The sequence below is a fragment of the Cervus canadensis genome, chromosome 6, assembly GCF_019320065.1.
Source record: "Cervus canadensis isolate Bull #8, Minnesota chromosome 6, ASM1932006v1, whole genome shotgun sequence".
NCBI lineage: Eukaryota > Metazoa > Chordata > Mammalia > Artiodactyla > Cervidae > Cervus > Cervus canadensis.
In genome coordinates this window covers 37,336,545-37,359,744 of record NC_057391.1, presented here as the reverse complement: position 1 = coordinate 37,359,744, position 23,200 = coordinate 37,336,545, and the positions used below count along the sequence as shown (strand labels likewise).

At 44.5% G+C, this 23,200-nt stretch overlaps 1 protein-coding gene and 1 long non-coding RNA gene across 5 annotated transcripts; both read left to right on the top strand.

Annotated features, from left to right (window-relative positions):
- The first annotated feature begins 58 nt into the window (after positions 1–58).
- LOC122443406 lies at positions 59–12,686 on the top strand. 3 transcript variants are annotated; one of them, XR_006270006.1, is made up of 3 exons: positions 59–196; positions 3,806–3,944; positions 11,105–12,686. It is a non-coding gene; the product is annotated as an uncharacterized LOC122443406 (long non-coding RNA). The 3 variants fall into 3 exon arrangements; XR_006270005.1 differs by lacking the exon at positions 11,105–12,686 and adding an exon at positions 10,512–10,571; XR_006270004.1 differs by lacking the exon at positions 11,105–12,686 and adding an exon at positions 6,942–7,250.
- A 126-nt stretch (positions 12,687–12,812) lies between these two features.
- Positions 12,813–22,799, top strand: PPP1R14D (protein phosphatase 1 regulatory inhibitor subunit 14D). Of its 2 annotated transcripts, none has more exons than XM_043471508.1 (4): positions 12,813–13,328; positions 21,965–22,048; positions 22,247–22,279; positions 22,484–22,799. In XM_043471508.1, the coding sequence occupies exons 1-4, from the start codon at positions 13,150–13,152 to the stop codon at positions 22,677–22,679; spliced, it is 492 nt and encodes a 163-aa protein (XP_043327443.1). In that variant the 5' UTR covers positions 12,813–13,149; the 3' UTR covers positions 22,680–22,799. The 2 variants fall into 2 exon arrangements, with proteins under 2 accessions (XP_043327443.1, XP_043327444.1); XM_043471509.1 differs by having other exon boundaries at positions 12,898–13,404.
- The last annotated feature ends 401 nt before the right edge of the window (positions 22,800–23,200 follow it).

The following is a 23,200-nucleotide window of genomic DNA, read 5'->3' as shown; positions in this document are numbered from 1 at the left end:
GAGCGAACACCCCGGGAGTGAAGAAGGGCAGGCGGGCCCGGTCCTCCCACGCACACTTCGGTGACCCCGCAGCGGGTCCGACGGCTAAAGAGCTCACGTACCCGGACACACGCACCGGCGCAGAACAAAGGGCCAGACATGCTCCGAACCCGCTCCGCCTCCTCCTGGCTCTCCTCGGCCCGGGTTACCTGCGCAGGTGAGTGGGGTGGGGCCGGGCCTGCCGAGGTTCCGGTTCAGGTTTCCTGTCCTGCTCGGACCGCCGTTTCCGCCCAGGTGTCCGGTGCGCTGGAGATCCGGCACCTCCACCCGTCTAGTTTCTGGTGAAACTGAGTCAGTGCGGCCGGGGCGGGGCGAACATTAACCCCCGCGTCGCCGGCCCCGCCCACGCCAATGCGCCCCTGCAGCCCGGGCTTCCGGGCCGCCTACCCCCAATCCCTGCTATCTTCCACCCTGCTTCTGCAACCTGGTGCCCAAACAGGCTCAGAGGCCGGCGCGCCCTGCCCGGATCCCAACCTCGCGGTGCTCCATGCGCCCCAGAAGTAAACCCTTATCCCTAGAGGCCCGGACACTTCGGGAAGCGCCGACGATGTCTGGCACCCGGAGGTGGGTCAGATGCTAGAGGCGGCCGACTCCCTTTCCGGTCCTGGCTAGCATTCCCAGACCCAGGCCCGAGGCGCTAGGGAAGGGGCTGGAGGTGGAGAAACGGGGGAAAGCCCGATGCCAATGATCTCGCTGTCGTGGTCAGCCCTCGGGAAGTCATTTCCATCTTGTGGCGGGAAGAGATCCCAGAAGCTGTGTGCCTGCACCTTTGATAACTGGAATCCCGGATGCCTGCTGCATTATTACCACTTTTGCCAGCTCTGGAAACCCTCCTTTCTGTTACAGTTGAGAAACCAAGAGATTTCCCCGGGCCAGGTTTCCCTGCTTGATCCTCAGTGGTTCCTTTTTGTTTTGAGGCCCTTCCTCATTTTGTACTAACGTTTCCTTTCGGGTCGTTGTCGGAGCTGAGTTAGCTTCATTGGTCAGCCGATCCCTTCTCTGGAGCACAGAATTTCTCTCCTCTCTCACCAGTTGGGGTGCTCCTGGTTAGGAGCTGGCTCTTTCAGTAAAATAGCATCCTTGGAAGCTAGAGGTTCCAGATCACCAAAGTAGCTGAGCCTTCACTGAGCCCTGGACTCCTTGAAACTAGGCTCATTGCTTTTCCTGAGTGAAGAACTCCTCTTAAAGGCCATTCTTTACAGAGCAATGTTGGTCCTGTTAATTTTCTCCTCAAAAGAGATTCCATACCGCACTTCCCTGGTAGTACAGTGAACAGAAATCTGCTTGCCAATGCAGGGGTCACAGATTCAAGCCCTGATCCAGGAAGACTCCATATGCCAGGAACAACTAAAGCCCATGAGCTGCAACTATTGAACCCGCGAGCTGCAACTAATGAAGCCTGTTCACCTAGAGTCCGAGCCCTGCAACGAAAGAAATTGCAGCAATAGGAAACCCTTACACCACAACAAAGAGTGGCCCACAGCAATGAAGACCCAGCGCAACCAAAAATAAGTTACTAAATAATTTTTTTAAAAAAGAGAGATTCCACACCTTCACGATGACTTAACAAACCTCAGCCCAATGGGAACAGTCTTACCCACTAGATCCTATAGCCGACCCTCAGTCTTTGTCCCAGCTTAACTGCAACATTCCCTAGCTGCACACATTATGGGTATGGGTATTGGGTGTGGGAATCTGGAGTCTGTTTCCCCTCTGAATTTTCTGGGTTTTTTCCACTGCCCCAGGCACAGTGGGGAACATAGATGGAATGCTGGGGAATGAAGCATATGATTGTGTAGTTACTGGAAAGAAAGAATTTTGTTGATATTTGATCTATGCTTTCTTTAATACCTTATACATACAAAAATCCTAACAGATAAGACTTACCCTATGGTAATATTACTACAGATGAATCATTACTTCCATCATATATACTATTACAAAAACCTACATCTGATAATGCCCAAAACCTGTTCCCAAGTATTTCCCACACATTGCCCCATTCAGTCAAAACAAACCTAGAAAGTAGGTACTAATTTTATCCCCATTTTACAAATGAGCAAGCAGGCTCAGACAGGTGGACAAACTTGTTAGGTCATGTGACAGATAGGCGGCAGAACTGGGATTGGAGTTCAGGCAGGCTAAGTCCACTGCTTCAGCACCTAAACACTGTGCGTTTACTGCACTTTCAATTCTGACTTCAGCTGGAAATTCCACACTCAGCTCAGATCAACTTGCTTTGAAAATCAACAGATTTTCAAGTGATGATCAGCTACTGTTTGAGATGCCTGCTGGGTTCCAGACGTGTGACATCTGTGACCTCTGATGCTCACAACAGCTCTGAGAATAGTTTCTACTTTGCAGGGAGGCTCACTAACCTCCACCAAGGTAAGGTAGTGAAGAGTGGGAGGCAAGAGGCTATAGGGGTTCAGCTTGTGGGCTTCAGACTCAGATTACAGGGTTTAACTCTTTCATCTGCCACTTACTGTCAGTGTGGCCTTTGGCAACTTATTTAGCCCCTCTGTGCCTTAGCCCTCTTGTATACAACGTGGGACTTCCTAGGGTTAGTATGCGAATTAAATGAGTTAATACAGAGAAACCATTTGACTCTGAGTGCTCAATAAATGTTACCTGAAAAAAGTGACAGAGTCAGAATTTTGTCTCAAGTATCTCAGACATCAAAAACTACACTTTGGGAACTTCCTGGTGCTCCAGTAGCCAAGACTCCACGCTCCCAATGCAGGAGGATCCGGTTCGATACCAGGTCTGGGAACTAGATTTCACATGCTGCAAGGAAGATCGAAGATCCTGAGTGCCGCAAGACCCGGCACAGTCAAATAAATATATTAAAACAAACAAACAAAAAACAACCCTACACTTTTCACACTACCTTATGCTGGTTCTAACATCCTAAAGAGAAAAGCTACACATGAAGGGAAAAAGACTAAGTTCACCAAAGCGGTAAAGGTGATGGCATTTGAATGACGAAAATATGGGGTAACATTTTCTTTTTTCTAGTTTAGAAATTGTTACCAAAGTTTCCTTTGGTGAACATGGAGTGTTTCCATGAGAAAGAGAAAAATACATCATGACAGCTTTCACATTCATCATATTTAGCCCCACATTACTTCTTTTTCCACATTCTCTCCTCATCTCACTGACCCAGACACTTTGTCCCAGTATCTCTGTGCCCCCTGCCTTTCCTTGGGCTTCCCTTGCAAACATCCAGCCAGCCCTGGGTGGCGGCAATCTTCTTCAGTGACTGCTCACATCCATCCTGTCTTGTCTGTTGCCACTGCTGCCCTAGTCTTGGGCTCTGTACCAGCTTGCAGATGTACTCCAGGCCACCCTGCACATGGCATGTGGTTCCCTCCTCCAGCCCTGCCCTTCATCTGTTCAGGTCCTCAGTGACTCCCAAGAGCCTCTCTAGCAGTATGTACAGAGCCAGCTCTCCTCTGGGTGGGCTCATAAAATTTGGTTTATGGAGAGGCAGAGAGCATCAGAGCTATTGGGGGTCTCAGTTAAAGCCCTTCCCCTTACATATAGGAAGCTGTATGTTCTATATATAGGCCCAGAGATTGGTCGTTGGTTTGTTCAGAGACAAACAGAGCTAGTATGTAGCAGAGGCCATCTCTACACTTCAGGTCTCTTGACTGCCAATATTGGGCCCTTTCTGTGATTCTGACTTACCTTCCTACAAAGCATTTCCAGATGATGTTGTTTTTTCTCTCTCCCTCCTTTTTTGGCCATGCCGTGTGGCTTATAGGATCTCAGTTCTCCAACCAGGGGTTGAACCTGGGCCACAGCAGTGAAAGGCCAGAACACCAACCACTAAGCAACCAGGGAATTCCCCCAGATGATACTGTTTTCTGATTGTACGTTGCAGGCCCAAGGGAGCTGTCCAGGTGAGTTAGCTCTTTTGTTAGGCCATGTGGTTCACATTCCCTATATGAACTTGGGGAAGAAAAAGTCAGGGTTTATGCTATAGGCTTCCTTCATATTTGCAACACCTCCAGTACCAACCACTGATGTTAGGAGTGGGTGGTTTGGTGAGAACATGCAGTCCTTAACACCATACTAGAAAAGGAACACTGAGTGCCTTGTCTTGGATGGTGGTCTGGTGGTTTCTATAAGTAGGTTTAATGAACTATCTACAAAGACCGCTATCAACGATGGCAGACAGGACCTCACCTTCCTTGTAAGTGCATGCTGCTCCTCCCACCAAGAGGTGGTGTCTACCTTTCCCTTCCCTTTGAATTTGTAGCTTGCTTTGACCAATAGGACAGAGGAGAAGTGGTACCACATGGCTTTCCCACCTCAGCCTTGTGGCTGGCATTTTCCCTCTCAGAACCAGCTGTCAGGTAAAGAGGTTTGACAACCCTGAGGGAGAGAGAGGCCACCGGAGGAGAGCAAGACTGGAGGATGAGAGGTTGTGATGGGAGAAAGAGGTGTCTGGCTATCTCCCAGCCACCCCAGCTGAGTAGCCTCTTTAAACCATTGTTCACCCTTAGCCCCAGTTGACTCGGTCCAACAGAGATTAGCTACACCTCCAAAGCCCTGTCCACGTTGCAGAATCATGAGCAAGTGTATTTGTTTTAAGCCTTTAAATTTTGGGGTGGTATCTGTAAGCAGATAAGTTAGGGAGTCCCTGAAGAAAGAGAATCAGGAATGGCATTCTCGACATAAAAGAAGCCACTGGGGGGAATTCTGTGGTGGTTCAGTGGTTAGGATTCCTGGCTTTCACAGCCAGGGGCCCAAATGTGAACCAATTTGAAGTCTACACAGGGAACTAAGATCCCACAAGCTGTGCAGAGCAGCGGAAGGGGAGAGAGAAAGAGAGAGAGAGAGAGAGATCATTTTGGCTGAAGTTATTTTGTGTTCCCTGATAGCTCAGTTTGTAAAGAATCTGCCCACACTGCAGGAGAACCCAGTTCGAAGAAGATCCCCTGGAGAAGGGAAAGGCGAGAATTCCTGGGTTGCAAAGAGTCAGACACAACTGAGCGACTTTCACTTTGATTTTGTGACCTAAGCCTGGCCACAGTGCTTGCCCTTGAACAGGTCTAGGTAACAAGGATCTTGAGGGAACAAAGAACAGAGAAGACAGTCAAACAATAGTCCTGTGGTAAAGCAGAGTCCTAGTTCCTCCTCAAGGAATATACATAATAATATATCTTTGACTCCAGCTGGTGCTAAGGCCCCTACCCTGGTGGAGGACAGAAGAATGATACTGACCCTCCTGACTTCAATCCACCAAGACTTGGACTCCTGAAACTGCCCTAATTCTATGCAGAATTTTCTGCTCAAGCCTCTTCATGAATCTGCATATCAGTTCAGTTCAGTTCGGGCTTCCTTTGTGGCTCATCTGGTAAAGAATCCGCCTGCAATGTGGGAGACCTGGGTTCGATCCCTGGGTGGGGAAGATCCCCTGGAGAAGGGAAGGGCTACTCACTCCAGTACTCTGGCCTGGAGAATTCCATGGACAGAGGAGCCTGGCTGGCTACAGTCCATGGGGTCGCAAAGAATAGGACCGACTGAGCGACCAACACTTTCAGTTCAGTCGCTTAGTCATGTCTACTCTTTGTGACCCCATGGCCACTGTGCTTGTCCTTGAACAGGTGTAGGTAACAAGGATCCTGAGCGAACAAAGAAATGTCAGAACAGAGAAGACAGTCCAACAACAGTCCTGTGATAAAGCATGTGCATATACCCTTAGCTCAAATCGTCCCTAATTTTGCTGTTAGGGGAGAGGCTGCTTTGAGAGAGTCCCCTGGTCTCCTCCTGACTTGCTGCTATTGCTGTTGTTTAGTCGCTAAGTCATGTCTGACTCTTTTATGACCCCATGGACTGTAGCCCATCATGCTCCTCTGTCCATCGGATTTCCCAGGCAAGAATACAGGAGTGGGTTGCCATTTCCTTTTCCAGGCATCTTCCTCATCCAGGGATTGAACTCACATCTCTTATGTCTCCCGCTCAGGTGGGTTCTTTACCACTAAGCGCCACCTGGGAATCCCCAAGGCAAGTAATAATTTGACTTGCTGCAGATAATAATAAATCCTTCCTTCTTCCAATCTTTGGCTTGATTGTGTCTGTTGGCTTGACACGCACTGAGAAAACCCATTTCTCCGATAACTGTTTTGTGGCAATAACTGAAACAGAGGGACAATATATTTACAGAACAATTTTTAGTACTAACTATCTGATTATCTGGAGAAGGAAATGGCTACCCACTCCAGTATTCTTGCCTGGTGAATCCCATGGACAGAGAAACCTGGTGGGCTACAGTCCACGGGGGAGCAAAGAGTCGGACATGACTGAGCGACTCAGCACTAAGTGATTGTAGCTGAATAAGTTGTATTTTAGTGATCTAAAGCCCAATAATTCCCTTGATAATGCAGGACCAAGGAATTTTGAGGAAAGTAATGCAATATTTGTCAAGCTGAGGCTACTGTCATTGGTTTAATCTTCATTTAAAAGAGACAAGTCCCCTCAGATACTGCTGCAATCCTCAAAGGGCTTTATTTATTTGGCCGTGCTGCACAGCCTGTGGGATCTTAGTTCCCCAACCAGGGATTGAACCCCAACTCTCAGTAGTAAAAGTGTGGAGTCCTAACCACTGGACCACCAGGGAATTTCCTAAAAGGGGCATTTTTGAGGAATTCTGCTAATGTCAAAAATGTTCACAATAGTTCAGTGTGGTAGATAACCTCTAAATGATCACCAGTGATCCATACTGGCCCGTATTCATGCCCGTGTGTGTAATCTCTTCCCTTCAGTGTTGCTGGACTTAGTGATTGGCCTCTGATGAATAGAATACAACACAGCAAGTCATGGGATGTCACTTCCTAGATTAGGTTACAAAAAGACTGTGACTTCCATCTTACCTGTCCCCCTCCCTCTCTCAGGGCCCTGTCTCTGTTGGACACCAGCTGCCACGTGGTGAGCAGGCCGCTAGAGAGTCCACATGGCAGGGAGCAGGTGTCTGACCAACACCACTGGCCTGTGCTGGCTTGCACCCTTCTGAGAACCCCTGAACCAGAGGAGTCGGCTAAGCCACCTACTGAAACTGATACGATAAATACCCATTGTTTTAAGCAGGCTTTGCTGGTGGCTCAGTGGTAAAGAATCGCCTGCCAATGCAGAAGACATGGGTTCGACCCCTGGGTTGGGAAGATACTCTGAAGAAGGAAATGGCAACCCACTTGCCTGGGAAATCGCTTGGACAGGGGAGCCTGGCAGGCTACAGTCCTGGGGTAACAAAATAGTTTGACATGACTTAGCGACTCAACAATTGTTTTAAGCTGCTAAATCTGGGGGTAATTTGTTATGTTGTAATATATAACTGTTGTGTGCTCAGTCGCTTCAGTTGTGTCCGACTCTTTGTGACCCTAAGGACTGTAGCTTGCCAGGCTCCTCTGTCCATGGGATTCTCCGGGCAAAAATACTGGAGTGGATTGCCATGCCCTCCTCCAGGGGATCTTCCCGACCCAGGGACTGAACCCGAGTCTCCTATGTCTCCTGCATTGTAGGTGGATTCTTTACCCACTGAGCCAACTGGGGAGCCCTAACATATTCATTAATTGAAAAAATTAGGATATCAAACTATAAACAGTTTAATTGGTACAACCTTTCAAGGAGCCTCTAGAATTTCTCTAAAAGGGGGATGGGGGGGGAAACACAGAGTGCTAAAAAAAAGGAATAGTTACAAAGATGTTCAAAGTAGCGATATTTATAATGGCACACAAAAAAATTGATAGCAATCCCTGATTCTATTAGCAGAGGACTGAGTAACTAGATCATGGAACTGCCTTTAACAGAACAGGTTGGAATCCATTAGTGAGTCTTGAAAACAACGTGACTCGCCATGAGCATTTGAAAAAAGTAAAATAAAAATAAGTTTTGTTTCATAAGAAACGTTCATTTCATGTTTGTATGTGTATCTGTCATGAAGTTAAATGGATTTCTTACTTTGAGTCATAGTCTAAATTTTTAAAAATGCTGCAGTGTTGAAAAAGATATGTATAATACAAAAACTATTCAAAATAAGTTGTTATAAAATAGCATGCATATATTACAAAATGATCTAATTTCATGAAAATCCTAAATAAGTAAATGCATATAAGAAATGGAAAATATACCAAACAGATAACTTATGCTTCTTGTATCTATATTTCAGAATTTTCTACAATGAATGTGTCTTTTTTAAACTTGTTTTTTTATTGAAGTGTAGTTGATAGTTAATTTATAATGTTGTGTTAATTTCTGCTGTATAGCAAAGTGACTGAGTTATACACATATATGCATTCTTTTTTATATTCTTTTCTATTATGGTTTATCCCAGGATATTGAATATAGTTCTCTGTGCTGTACAGTGGGACCTAGATGTTTATCCATTCTAAATGTAATTGTTTGCATCTACTACCCCCAGACTCCCAGTCCAGCCCCCTCCTACCCGTTTCCCCTTGGCAGTCGCAAATCTGCTATCTGTATCTGTTGAGTCTGTTTCTGCTAAATTTATTTCTTGAATAATAATGATAATAGTTTTTAATGTTTTCTAAATAATTATATATTATATGTAGCATTCTCTCAACTATGTTAAATATATGTGCTTAGAAAATGACTAGAAAGAAACTTGCCAGAATGCTAGCAGTGGTGGTTTTTGTGTGGCAGGATTATGGGAATTTTAAAATATTTTAGAAAATTTAGAAATGTTTCTAAAATGAATGTGTGTCTTTTTCTTTTTTTCTTAATTTATTTTTAATTGAAGAATAATTACAGTGCTGTGTTGGTTTCTGCCATACATCAACATGGATCAGCCATAGGTCTACATATGTCCCCTGCCCCCTGAACCTCCCTCCCACTATTTTTCTTTTTTTATAAAATATTTTAGGGAATTCCCTGGTGGTCCAGGGGGCATTCCACTGCAGGTGGTAAGGGTTCCATCCCCGGTTGAGGAACTAAGAACCAAGAAGCATGGTCAAAAAAAAATTTTTTTTTAAATAAGAGAAAGAAAGAAAACATCTAGTTCTGATGGGGCCTGCTTGCTGCTTATTTTATTCCACCACTGGACCCAGGTCTGGCTGGGACAGCAGGGCAGACATCCTTGCCTCTGCCCAAGCTTGCACCCTCTTTATTTCCCCACCCTGATATGAACCTGTGATCCTGGTGGTTTTTCTTATCTTGAAACTCGAGTTCCCTTATCTTGGGCAAACTTATTGATGAGTGGTGACATGCATAGGTCAATGCTGAGATAAAAGAATGTAAATAATGTATGGCAAAAACCACTACAATATTGTAAAGTAATTTAGCCTCCAACTAATAAAAATAAATGGGAAAATAAATAAATAAAAGATAGTATAAATGCCCCCCCAAAAGAATGTAAATAAGGAGACTTATACATAAATAATGGGCATTACTCTTTTGTGTGCCATCAAGTGTCTCTGGGGCTGTGTTGTGTGCTCCTGCAGAGTCTTACCAATTCCCAGCTTATAGATGAGGAAATATGCTCAGAGAGGTCCCATGTATGAAACTGTGTTCCTGTATTGGCATTCATGAAATTTGCATGTCCCAATCCATCACCAAGTTCTGTTAAATATTACCCTCTAAATAGTTTTCCAATCCGCAACTTCTCACTATCACCACCAATACTTACTCCAGTCAAGCCCTATAGCAGTGGTCTCCCCACTGACCTCCAGGACTTCTGCACCCTCTGATCCTCTCTCTATTCAAAATCTGAACGTGTCAGTCTGCCCAACCACCCTTGCTTAAGATTTTGCAGTGAATCTCAATGCTCTTAGGATAGAGACAAAATTTCTTACCGTGGTTCACAGGGCCCTAAGTGGATAGATCCACCCTGTCTGCCTCAAGACTCACTTCTGCCTCCCTCATCTCTTTAAAAATTTTTATTTATTGGCTACACTTCACAGTTTGTGGAACCTTAGTTTCCTGACCAGGGATCGAACCTGGGTCCACAGCAGTGAAAGCACTGAGTTTTAACCACTGGACTACCAGCAGATTTCCCCTCCCTCCTCTCTTAGTTCCAGCTCTACTGATCTTCTCCAGTCCCTGATACTTACCCTCTTCCTCCTGCCACAGGGCCTTTGCATATGCTGTGCCTTCTGCCAATTCCCTCCTCTCCCCTGTACCTAGTTAACTCCTGCTTATCATTCAGAACTCAGTCCACATGTTACCACTTGTTAGGTCATACCCTCACTAGACATTCTATATCACCCCTTACCTTTTCTTCAGAAAAGAAATACAGTTGCAGTTTTACATTTATTTGATAGTTGATTAATGTTTATTTTTACACTAGACTGTAAGTTCCATTAAGGCTGAGACTGTGTCTTTTTTGGATCACCAGTCTCCAATATTGAGCATAATGTTTGCCTACCAGAGGAGTTCATAAAATCTTTGTTAAATGAATGAGTTAATGTATGAACAAAACCATGGCCTCTTCTGTTCTGCTTCCTTTGAAGGAGTCTTTTGGGCCTAGAAAAGAGAACAACAGTCTCAAAGGCCCCTTGCTGAATCATCTAACTTCGGAGAAAACAAAGCATAACTTTAGTTCCATCCTGATGCTCCAGGCCAGCTGCATCTGTCTGGAACTTATCACCCCCTGTCCGAAAACCTACCACCCCCTACACCCGCCCAAAAGACTTATCACCCCCTGCCCAACTACAAGTGTCATCTCAACAAAAGAATACTCAAAATATTCCGCCTGATTGACGTTTCCCTTATCGCTTCCACAAACCTCCCTATAAGTATGAAGCCTCCCTGATCCCTTTCGGCGCTCAGCCTGGTCATTAGGCCGACTGTTGCCCCTCCTTGCCTGAATAAAGGTAACCTACTTCTGTTGAGGTCGTCTTTCCTTTTCTGCCTCGCCGAAACTGTACCTTATACCTTTTCCTGAAAGGACTCTTGAACCCTTCAGGAGACAGAAACAAAATGGGGAGGGCACTATAATAATGCCCATCACACTGTGTAACATGTCATCAAGGTAACAACTGAGTCTACAGGCTGTATTTTAGAGGCCTCCCTACCCCCTTCTTATTGCCATCTTCTTCCAAAGAGGATCAGGAAGGAAGCCACTGCAGAAAAATTCCGGAGCCAGCCTTTGATGGACAGAGCCTCACCGGGAAAGCAAGGAGGATGAGACGGCAAAGAAGGGAAGAGAAAGGACGTCTGTTGAGAAAGGACTCTGTATAGAACATCGTGCTGAATGTTTACACACATCATCTCATTTAGTATTTATATATATATTTATTTGACTGCCTCGGGTCTTAGTGGCAGTACATGGAATCTTTGCCAAGCGCAGACTATCTGTCCTGGTACTCCGGCTTTAGCAGTTGCGGGCTTCAGTAGTTTCAGCGCACGCTTAAATTGCTCCGCAGCATGTGGGGTCTATAGTTCCCCGACAGGGATTGAACTCACGTCTCCTGAATTACAAGGTGAATTCTTAACCACTGGATCACCAGGAAAGTTCCCACCGTCTCATTTAATCTTCTCCAAACTCCATTTTGCATATGAGAAAGCAGATTCAGGTTGTAAAACTGGAGGGTTGTTAGACCAAGGCGGGGGAAAGCTGAGTTTGAACTGGGATCTGTCAGCCTTCCTCTGAAGCCTGGGTGTTTCTAGGTTACCATCCTGGCTTCCAACCCTCAAACACCTCCCCAACTGGGTTAACTTAGGGCCTAAAATATCTCCATTGAAGACTCATCAATCGGTTTTTGTCTAAAACTCTCTTGTAGAAGTCACTGTATGACAGTTGAAATTGATAGGTTGGAAACTGAAACTCAGCATCACAAAGGCAACCACTCTAAGACCTAAAAAGAAATTCATGAAAAAGAAATACATAAATAAAAATAGGAATGGAGGAAGTAAAGGGGATGAGGGAGTATGAGTGAGGGAGCTAATTTCTTATCATTCATATTAGGAGACAAGCGATACTGTCTAAAATGGGCAAATTAGAACTTCCCTGGCAGTCTAGTGGTTAAGACTCTGGTCAGAAAACCAAGATCCCACATGCCACGTGGCACGGTGAAGAAGATAAAAAATAAAATAAACTGGACACACTTGTGTTATTACGCAAAGAGATAATGGTGATCACAGGAGAACTAAGAACAGAAACTGCCTCTAGGGAGTGGAGCTGGGGAGAACAGAGTAACTTTCATTCTTTATTTGTCCTTCTTAGCTCTTCATTAAATATGTGTATATATATATATACACACACACACATATATATATATTTTTCTGTTGTGTAACTTTTTAAAAATTTTTGGAAATTTTTGTTACAAAAGACTGAAGAGACAAAAACACCCTTCCTTTAGAATGCAAGTCTGTCTTGAAGTAATAGTCCTTGACACCTGGGTAAATGTTAGGTCTGCAGGACTTCAGTCAGAGGACCTCAGTCAGGGGAGGGTCATGTGGTGATCAACATGGCTTCCTAAGCAGTTGCCTCTGGGGAATGGGCTTGAGAGACAAGTTCACCTTTGCAAACACACAGGGCCAGGGAAGTCCTGCTCCCGCACAGTCCTAAAGGCAGCTCACACTCAGACACCAGAGGGCCAGACATCACCACCCCTCTAATTATCCCTGATGCGACTCTGCCCTGGGCAGCACCACGCTCTGAGCAGGAGCACTTGCCAGCCAGGGACCCCCCTCCTGCAGGATCCCTATGAGCGTAGCTTCTGAAGGCCAGTGGATCTAGTCCCAGGAAAGCAGCTGCTGAGGTCTCTCTGGTGAGTGTGATTCAGGTAAGAGCCCCGCACCCCTCAGGACCCAAGGGCCTCTTCCACCTCCGAGGCATGGCACCCTCTTGACCTTTGTTCCTGTGCAGTTTATATCCCTGTTTTGCAGCAGCTGCAGAAAGGGAGGCCGGGGCACAGCTCGGGAGTGCCACTTACTGGCAGCCTGGAGCCAGGAGCCTGGCATTCCCAGCACCAGACAAAGGCCAGTTGATCTTTGACCCCCGCCCCCGCCAGAAGCCTTGGCCCTGCCTCCGCCCGCCTTTCTTTCTTCCCTGCTGGCCTCTCCCTCTGCCCTCGCTCCTCATTCCCTGGCTTTCCTGCTCCGACTGGCAATTTTTCCCAACTCTTTGCCCAAACCAGTCCTTCCATGCTGTCTTCAAGCCCTACTTCCTGCACATCTCCCAACCCGGACAAGGAGAATCCAAGTAAGAAGGTCCAGTGGGCTTCTGGGAGGAGGAGGAGGACATCATCCACGGACTCCGAGTCAAAGTCCCAGTCCGACCCCTTCCGACCCCGGTCCCGGAAACCCAGCCGGCTGACGGTGAAGTATGACCGGGGGCAGCTCCAGCGCTGGGTGGAGATGGAGCAGTGGGTGGACACCCAGGTTCAGGAGCTCTTCCAGGTGGGTAGGACCTGGCGGGCCTGGGGACTGGAGGGCACAAGAGAAGTGCTCTATGGAGAGGAAGCTTTTCCCACAGGTGAGGCATGGCTTTGCAGTCCTGAAACTGGCCTCCCATCGGTCTGGGCTCTGCCTCCCACTCTGTATAATCTGGAGCAGGTCTTTTAACATCTCTGAGACTCAGTTTTCTATCTATAAAATGGGGCTATCAATGCCTGTTGTACCCCTTTTGTAGAACTTTTTGAGGCTCAGATGAGATGGTAGAGGAACTATTTTTATTTTAGGTTTGTATTTACTTTCATCCTCAACACACATACCTGTCTAGTGCAACATTGTTCACTCCTGTAGCTCTCAGCCATGTGTAGCTATTTAACTTTAAACTGATGAAAATTAAATAAAATTAAAAGTTCAGTCCTTCAGCCACACTAGCTACATTTCAAGTGCCCCATACCTCCAGGTGACTAGTGTCTACCGAGTTGCCAGCACAGATACAAAACCTTTCCATCATCTCAGAACGGATAGTGCTGGAGGAGAATGTCAGAGTGACCAACAGTGACCACTGATATCAGCGCCTGACCTAGGCTTGTCCCTGGCTCTGACTGATTCCCCTCAACCACATCCTGGGAGAGCAGCATTTTATTTTTTATCTAGATACCTCCAAATAGAGATCCTAGTGTAGTAACAAAGGTTGCTCCAACAACAAGAATAACATTTTGAGCACTTAACCATACCCTAAGCACAGTGTCCAGCCCTCCCCACAAGTCCATTAGGTAAATTCTGTTTTGTTGTTTTTTAGTCACAAAGTCCTTTCTGACTCTTCTTGGAGACTGCCAGGCTCCTCTGTCCATGAGATTTCCCAGGCAAGAATACTGGGGAGGGTTGCCATTTCCTCTCCCAAGGCATCTTCCCAACCAGGGATCCAACCCAAATCTCCTGCTTGGCAGGCATATTCTTTACCACTGAGCCACCTGGGAAGCCCAGATACTGTTTTACTGTGGAGGAAATGGAGGCTTAGAAATGTTGAATAACTAGCCCAGGGTCACACCACTAGTGAGCCCTGGGACCAGGAGCTGAGCTGGGGCTCTGCCTGGAGCACCTGAATGTTTATTCAAGTAGCTCTGTGGTTCCCTGAAGTTCTTCAGAAATAATCCAATGCCCCTGTTGCACTTCAACTGAATTTCAGTCTACTAGGGTGGGGCCCAGGCACTGGTCTTTTTCATAAGCTCCACTGCTGATCCTAGTGTGAGGCTAGCAAGAACTTCTGCACCAAGCCAGAGACCAGAGTCCTCCATGTCCACATGCCATGGTCCTTGTTTCTCTCCTTCCTTACTCAGGTCCTGTCTTTTTCTTGGGGGACAGCAAGGGTTTGTGACTCTCCCAGGCAAGAGCCGTGTCAGTGGTCCTGCAGTGGGGGTGGGGAAGAGTGATACATGTGGCCCAGGCTGTCTTGTCAGGCTCACTGTGTCACATATCAGTTTGGTCCAGGTGTTGACCGTGTCCCTGGCAGCACTTGTGGAGGGGAGGGAGATGGCCTAGAGCTGGGAGCAGGAGAGGCAAACTTTCTTGGCCTGTGACTACCCTGGCTTTGCAGGACATTGCCCTGCCCTTCATTCCTGCCTGCACCCTCCCTCTCTGGACCTGTTTCAATTTCAGATTGTTATACCTTTGGATAAAAAGTCTCATATTTCAGACACCTCAGGGCAAATCCTTCCAGGCATTAGAGAGAGACAATAGCCAAAGAATCTTGTTTTGCAAGATCAAGGCAGGGGAAAAGCTGTAGAATTATGAGCTCATAACATGTCCTGTTAGAAAACAGGACATGTGGGAAGACCGCTCCCAGGAAATGACTGGAATAAAATACCTGACCTGCTGTTGCCATGGCAGTTGTCCAAAGGTGTCAGGTGGGAGTTCCTGTCCTAATCTCTCCTCTTTTCAGCAGGAAGCAGGCAAGTGGGTGGGAAGCCCTAGGTAGAGGCTGGTCACCTTGGGCAGAGATTGAGGCAACTAAATCTCCAGCTTACCCTGCTTCAGTTCTATCTTCATAGAGTCCCTCCCTACCAGCTGCCCCCCTACCCCCGGCCACATGCCCACCTTGGATAGCACTGCTGGGGTTGGTTCCAGGAGTAGGTTGCATCACTGTTTTTAGTTTAGTTTAACGGGACCTAGCCTTCCTTTGTTGGAGGGCCCCACCTCTTCTCACCAGGTGTGCAGCCTGATTTAGGGTCTTGAGAAGAGCCAAGTCTGGGTTCAACAAGGCAAACTGACTTGGGGCCCTGGAGCTCCTGTTGTCCAGAAATGGTTGTGTAGATTTGGCTTCTAAGCAGGGACTTAAACACGCGTGAGCTTCTTCTGTTTTAAGGAGACTCCTGTTTAACACTATGCCCCGCTTTGGTTACCATTCCCTACTTCCTGTCTCCTTTACAAGGCTCCTTAATGGATTTGCACGCAGAGCCTTTACTAACTGTCCCCCTTCCTTTCCTATCACTATTCAAACCACTGTAATCTACAGACCGCTGCAACCTGACTTCTGTTCCCACCACTCTATTGAGACCTCTTGGCAAAGTCAAGTATCACTTCCTGGGGGGCTAAATCTAGTGTACATATCAGCAGGGGACACTGCTGACCACCCCAGAGTTTTGAAACATTCCTGTAGTTTCCATGACACCATGCATTTTTTGAAGCAGCCCTTTTGATGTGATGACATTTTAAAAAACAATCTATTCAACTTACAACTGTAAAAATGTAAGGTCTCTCTTGAATTCCTGAGTGATCAGGGATGACCATCCACTCTGGCTGAGTGGAACTTGATTTGTCTATCAGTCCTCTGTGAGGTCAGGGAACTGTTCATTTCTGTGCCTGCGGAGTCTCCTAGTATCTGGCCTCGTGAAGTTTTACCTTCTGAATGTGTACCTTGTGTTCAGCAAAAGCTCAGGAGAGCCCTTATGCAGGTTTTTTGGAGGTCTCTTTCTTCATAACTCCCTCCTCTCTAGAACTTGTCAATTTACAGCCATCTCAACCCCAAACTCTGATTTCTGTCATATCAATTTAGTATGACCACTGTGCTCTGCTTGGGATCTGCCTCTCTGCTCTGAGGTCTGGAAACTGCCTTCAGGGTGAAACCCAGGACAATTGTAGAGTTTCTCTCTTTCATTTCCCTTCTTTCCCAGGTAGTGCTGAGTTACCTGTTGCCTAAAGTCTGAGAACACTGTTCATCTATTTTTGTCTAGTTTTCTAATTATTTTCTGACTAGTTACTTATGTTGAGAGAATAAATCTGGTCCCTGTTACCCCATCATCAGAAGTATAAACATCTTGTTAACTCCTACTCAGGCTTCAGGTCTCAGATTAGAGGTCACTTCTTCCTGGAAGCCTTCTTAAACCCTGGTCTTGGCTCGGTTCCCCTTTCATGTGCTCCTATAATACCTCATCAGAGTACTCATCACCCTGTATTATAAAACCATTTTGCTTGTCTGTGTCCCTCAGGAGAATATAAGCTTCTCCAGAGTAAGACCATATCTGCCTGTCTTGCTGTTACGGCCCCAGGGCTCATCACAATGCTTGTGCACAACATGCTCTCAATAAGGATGCATTTAATGAATGAATGCTAAATCAGATGAGCTAGAAACCAAGGAAGCAAAGGAGAAAGTCTAGAGCTTAGGGTGAAAGAACTAACTTAGAATCCTAGCACTAATTTCCTTTTAAAAGGGTATAGAAAGACCAAAACTAGTAACAGTGATTAACCATTGGCAGTGGAAGGAACGAGAGGGTAATTGCGGCATTTTTTTCCTTCTTTCTTTTCTAAATCAACTTTATTGAAGCATAATTGGCAGACAATAAAATTTGCCTATTTTTAAAGTAGGGGGTGTATCCATTACCACATCAAGATATGGAACACTTCCACCACCCAAAAAGTTCCCCCCAATAGCACTTACTTTTAAACAATTTATACAACTAAATTACTTAATGCATCTGTTTTTATTATGTGTCCTCAACTGTCCCTAAGATAGGTTTTGAGGGCAGGAACTTTGTTTTGTTCATCGAAATTCCCAAGGTCAGAGTGCCAAGTTAATAGTAGCCACTGGACACATTTGTTGAATGAATAGATTCCAGAGAATTAAATACTCAGATAGAAAATGTGAAATTATCAAATATCTAGAAAAATGTAAGGTGAATATCAAATATTTACCCAAATCAGTGTGGGAAGATCCTGCTAAGCACAGAAAAAAATTTTTTTAAAAAGGAAGCAAAACTCAAACTGGAGAAAAACATTATTTCCAATTATATAATACATCTATTTCTCCAATGCCTCCCCCAAATAATATATCCATGACACATGGAATGCTAGGGATAATCTGAATCAAAACAAACAAATAAGCTTCTTAAATCAGTTTTAAAAAACCCTCAACAACCCCATAGAGAAATGGAGAAGGCAGCAGTTCTTGCAGTGTGTTCTGGTGACTCCAGAACCTTTTCAGCGGGTCTACAACTATTTTCATAAATAATGCAAGAAGTTGTTTGTCTTTTCAACTATATTGATATACACACTGATGATGCAGAAGCAGTGGTGGACCTTGCCATGAATCAAGAAAATTGCATCAACCTGTTTTAGAAGTCATGATCTTCCCCATCAGGCAACTTTCACTTAAGAAAGTCCCTGATGAAGCACTACAAAACCTTGAGTTTACACCTTAAATTTTTAAAAAACAGTTTTATTAAGGTATAATCAACATTCGTTTCAGGTGTACAACGTAATGATTTTATATTTGTGTAGATTGCAAAATGATTACCATAATAAGCCTAGTTAACAGCTGTCTTCATACATAGTTTCAAATTTTTTTTTCTTTTTTTAAAAATAATTTTATTTATTTATGACTATGCTGGGTCTTCATTGCCATGCACACCTCCCTCTAGTTGTGGTGCGAGGGCTTCTCAATGCGGTGGCTTCTCATTGCAGAGCACAAGCTCTAGGGCATCTGGGCTTCAGTAGTTGCAGTGTGCGGGCTCAATAGTTGTGGTTCCCAAGCTCTACAGTTGTGGGGCAATAGTTGTGGCACAATAGTTGAGGTGCACGGGCTTAGTTGCTCTGACGTCTGTAGGATCTTCCTGGACCAGTAATGGAAACCGTGCCTCCTGCATTGGCAGTTGGATTCTTTTGACTGTGTTGGGTTTTGGTTGCGGCACATGGGCTTCTCTCTAGTTGTGGTACCCGTGACACGTGGGATCTTAGTCCCCTTAGAGATCAAACCTGAATCTATGTCCTCTGCTTCTGAAGGTAGGAAGGAAGATTCTTAACCACTGAACCACCAGGAGTGTCCCTGGCAGGGAGATTCTTTACCACTGAGCCACCAATTTTTTTTCTTGACAGGAGGACTTTTTTTTTTTTTCTTTTTTCAAACCCATGCTTCCTGCAGTGGAAGATTCTTAACCACCAGACCACCAGGAAAGTCCCAAGGAGGACTTTCAAGATTTATTCTTTTAGCAACTTTCAAATAGGCAGTACAAAATTAATTCTAGTCACCATGCTGTACATTAGATCCCTATGATTTATTTGTTTTATTACTGGAAGTTTGTACCTATTGATTTGCTTCATCCATTTTGCCTTTCCCCATCCCCACCTCAGCAACCACCAATCTGTTCTTTTATTGATGAGTTCTTTTTTTTTTAATGCCACATATAAGTCAGATCATACAGTGTTTGTTTTTCTTTATTTCACTCAACGTAATACTGTCAATGTAACTCATGTTGTTGCACATGGCAGGATTTCTTTCTTTTTTATGGCTGAATAGTTTTCCAGTGCATATATATACACCACAGTTTCTTTATCTATTCACCCACTGATGGATGCCTAGGTGGTTTCCATATCTTGGCTATTGCAAATTAACATTGCAGTGAACATGGGGGTTCATATACATTTTTGAATTATTGCTTTCATTTTCTTTGGATTAATATCCAGAAATGGAATTGCTGGGTTATAAGGTAGTTCTATTTTTCAGTTTTTGAGGGACCTCCATACCATTTTCCATAGTGCCTGTACCAATTTACATTTCTACCAACAGGGCATAGAGGTTCCCTTTTCTCATATCCTCACCAACACTTGTTGTTTATTTTTTTGCTATCTTTATTTTTAAAATATATGCACATGGTAAATTTTTTAAAAAATAATAAAATGGTACACAAAGATGTAAAGTGAAAAATATGTCTTTACTAACTTATAGAAACACTTGTTATTTTCCTTTTGATAATAGCTATTCTAACAGGTGTGAGGTGGTATCTCACTGTGGTTTTGATTTTCATTTCCCTAATGATGAGTAATTTTGAATATCTTTTCATTTACCTGTTGGCAATCTATATGTCTTCTTTGAAAAAACGTCTATACAGATACTCTGCCCATTTTTAAAAATTAGATTTTTTTGCTATTGAATTGTCTGAGTTCTTTATATATTTTAGATATTAACCCCTTATGATTTGCAAATATTTTATCCTATTCAGTAGGTTGCCTTTTCATTTTGTTGATGGTTTCTTTTGCCGTGCAGCTTTTCTCTTTTAATGACTTTATTTTTAATTTTAATGACTTTATTGTTTTAGGTTCACAGCAAAATTAAGCAGAAGGTGCTGGGAATTTCCATATTCTCCCTGTCCCCACACATACACAGCTTTCCCACTATCAACATCCCCCCACTAGAGTACAAGTGCTGGTGAATTTATACTGATACATCATAACTACCCCAAATTCAGAGTTTATATTGGGATTCACTCTTGGTGTTATACATTCTAAGGTTTTCACAAATGTATGACATGTGTCTACCCTCCTGGTATCACATAGAGTAGTTTCGCTGCCCTAAGAATCCTCTGTGTCCCACCCATTCACCACTCTTCCACTGTAACTCCTGGCAACCACTGGTCTTTTCATTGTCTCTGTAATTTTCCAGAATGTCATCTGGTTGGAATTGTACAGTATATAGACTTTTCAGGTTGGTTTCTTTTGCTTAGTAACATGCATTTAAGCTTCCTCCATGTCTTTTTATGGTTTTATAGTTCACTTTGTTTTAGCACTGAATAATATTCCATTGTCTGGGTGCACCACCATTTATTCACTCATTTACCTACTGAAGGACATCTTGGTTGCATCCAAGTTTTAGCAATTATGAATAAAACTGCTATAAACACTCATGTGCAGGTTTCCATGTAGATATATTTTCAACTCATTTGGATAAATATCAAGGAATACAAGTGCTGTTTTGTGTGATAGGAGTATGTTTTGTGTTGTTAGAAAGTACCAAACTGTCTTCCAAAGTGGCTATGCCATTTTGAATTCCCACCAGCAATGAACAGGTATTCTTATTGCTCCACAGCCTCATCAGCATTTGGTATTTTAGGTTTGTTTTTGTTTTCCATTTTAATAGGTATGTAATGGTATCTCACTGTTATTTCAATTTGCAATTCCCTAATGACATATTATGTTAGCATCATATGCTATTTGCTCTCTTCATTATCTTCTTTGGTGAGGCAGATATACAAGATTTCCCCCTTTTTAAATTGGATTATTTGTTTCTTATTGTTGGTTTTGAGAGTTCTTTGTATATTTTAGATATTCTTTATCAGATATATCTTTTACCAATATGTTCTCCCAGTCAATGGTTTGGTTTCTTACTCTCTTTACCTTCTTTCATTTATAATTTTATAAACTATGTATTGCTTAAATTTTTGCAATGACTATAATAATAACTTTCAAAGTTAGCTTTATTGAGATGATTCACATACCATACAATTCCCACTTAAAAGTGTAAAATCCAAATAGTTTTAACTATCTTCATAGGTTGTACAACCATCAGTATGGTCTAATTTTGGAATTTTACTATCCATAAAAGAAACCCTGTACCAGTTAGTAGTCACACCCCATTCCATCCCACCACCACTCCCAGCCTTAGGCAACCACCCATCTACTTTGTGTCTCTATAGATTGACCTATTCTGGATGTTTCATAGAAATTGAATCATATAATATAAAGCCTTTGTAACTGGCTTCTTTCACTAACATGTTTTCAAAGTTAATCCCTGTTGTAGCATGACACAGTCCTTTATTTCTTCTTATTGCTGAAAAATACTGTATGGCTACATATTTTATTTATCCATTTACCAGTGGATGGTCATTTGAATACGAATAATGCTATGAACTGCATTCATATGTGATTTTTACATGAATATATATGTTCATTTCTCTTGGGAATAGACCTAGGAGTGGAATTGTTGGGCCAAATGATAACTCTATATTTAACATATTAAGGAGCTGCCAAATTGTTTTCCAAAGCAGCTGCACCATTTTATATCCCTACTAACAATGTTTATAACTCTTGAAATTAAAGATACTCTTTTAAAAGAACCCTAGACTTTCAGGTAGAACATAGTAGGTGTTTGGTAACTGTTGAATGGAAGGATGAATGGGTGGTTTGAGTAAGGAGAGGAACTGAACATGGAAAATAGTGGGAGATGGGTGAATCCGACAGTGCCTTTCACTCCAGCACCAGCTGGCTGGGCTCCTCTGAACCCCATGTGATTCCCAAACAGGATCAACCAACTTCTTCAGAGCCTGAGATCGACCTGGAGGCTCTCATGGAACTACCCACAGAGGAGCAGAAGACTCAGTTGGAGGTAGAATGGGTGACGGGCCCCAGACCCAGGGTTGGGGGATGGAAGCTGGGCTCAGACCAAGGGGAACCCAAGAACCCAGATTCTGCTTCCCCATCCAGTGTGGGGAGAACCAGTTCAGAGGGGAAAATTCCTGGGAGACTGGGGACTTGTGAAAAAGTGGTGTGGCTCAGGGACCCACTCTTTGCTTTCTTCCACCAGGCTATTCTCCAAAACTGCCCCCGCCCCACAGAGGTAAGGGATGCTCTGCTGGTCTGGGGGTAAGAGGAGGCCCAGTGGGCCGGCAGCTAGTGAAGAGGAAGGTTTGGTCCTGGGTCCTTCTCCCCTTCCCTGACTCTGAGGCCATGGGGTCAGGTGGAGACTAAGGAGAGCACTGTGGTGGGTGTCACCCCATAACTTGATCTCATCCCTGCTTCTGCTCCTCTGTTTCTTTCTCAGCCTTTTATCTCTGAGCTGCTCAGTCAACTCAAGAAACTTCAGAGACTCAGTCGACCTCAGAAATAAGCCTTGTGAGACTAGCTTCATCAGCCTCAGCACTGCCCAGTCTGCCCTGAACCCCTGGATCTTCGGCTGGGTGGGAAACAGCTCCTTGGGACCCAGAAGAGGAACATGGAGAATGAGGAGGGACATTTGAACACCACTGTCTATGTGCAGTCACAGCTGGCTCCTGTCAGCTGCACTGTCTGGGAGGCAGTCATGGCTGTTGCCCAGTGCTTTCCCATCAGCCAAGTGGATAAAACCTTCAGGAGCCCCAGCTTCATGGAGTGTGGAGCGTATCTGTGCTGACGGACGGGGGAGGGAGAGGGTGAAGTCTTATAACAGAGGGCCAACATCCAAGTCACTAGGCTCACCCATATACCTCACCCATCTACATGTCCATTCACCCATCCACACATGCCTTGAGAATTCAAAGATAGAGGTCACAGTTCTGTGTCAGAGAAATCATCGTCATGCAAGGTCCCAGAGGCCAAGCAGAAGGCACCTGGCTAAGACACACAGCATCCTGGTACCACCAACAGGAGCCTAAGTGGCAAAGACCAATAGAAGAGTTAACTGGAAAAACTTAGTTGGGCTGGGGACATCAGAAGCTAAACCTTCCTCCCCAACTAACTGATCCAGCAGGCCTCAGGCTGAGGACTCTTTCTTGAGCCAGCT

Excerpts from the sequence above, each read along its gene's own strand:
- PPP1R14D (XM_043471508.1), top strand. The coding sequence starts at position 13,150 with ATGCTGTCTTCAAGCCCTACTTCCTGCACATCTCCCAACCCGGACAAG. Across the intron at positions 13,329-21,964 it reads CCCAGCCGGCTGACGGTGAA|GATCAACCAACTTCTTCAGA; the intron begins GTATGACCGGGG and ends ATTCCCAAACAG. Across the intron at positions 22,049-22,246 it reads AGCAGAAGACTCAGTTGGAG|GCTATTCTCCAAAACTGCCC; the intron begins GTAGAATGGGTG and ends TTCTTCCACCAG.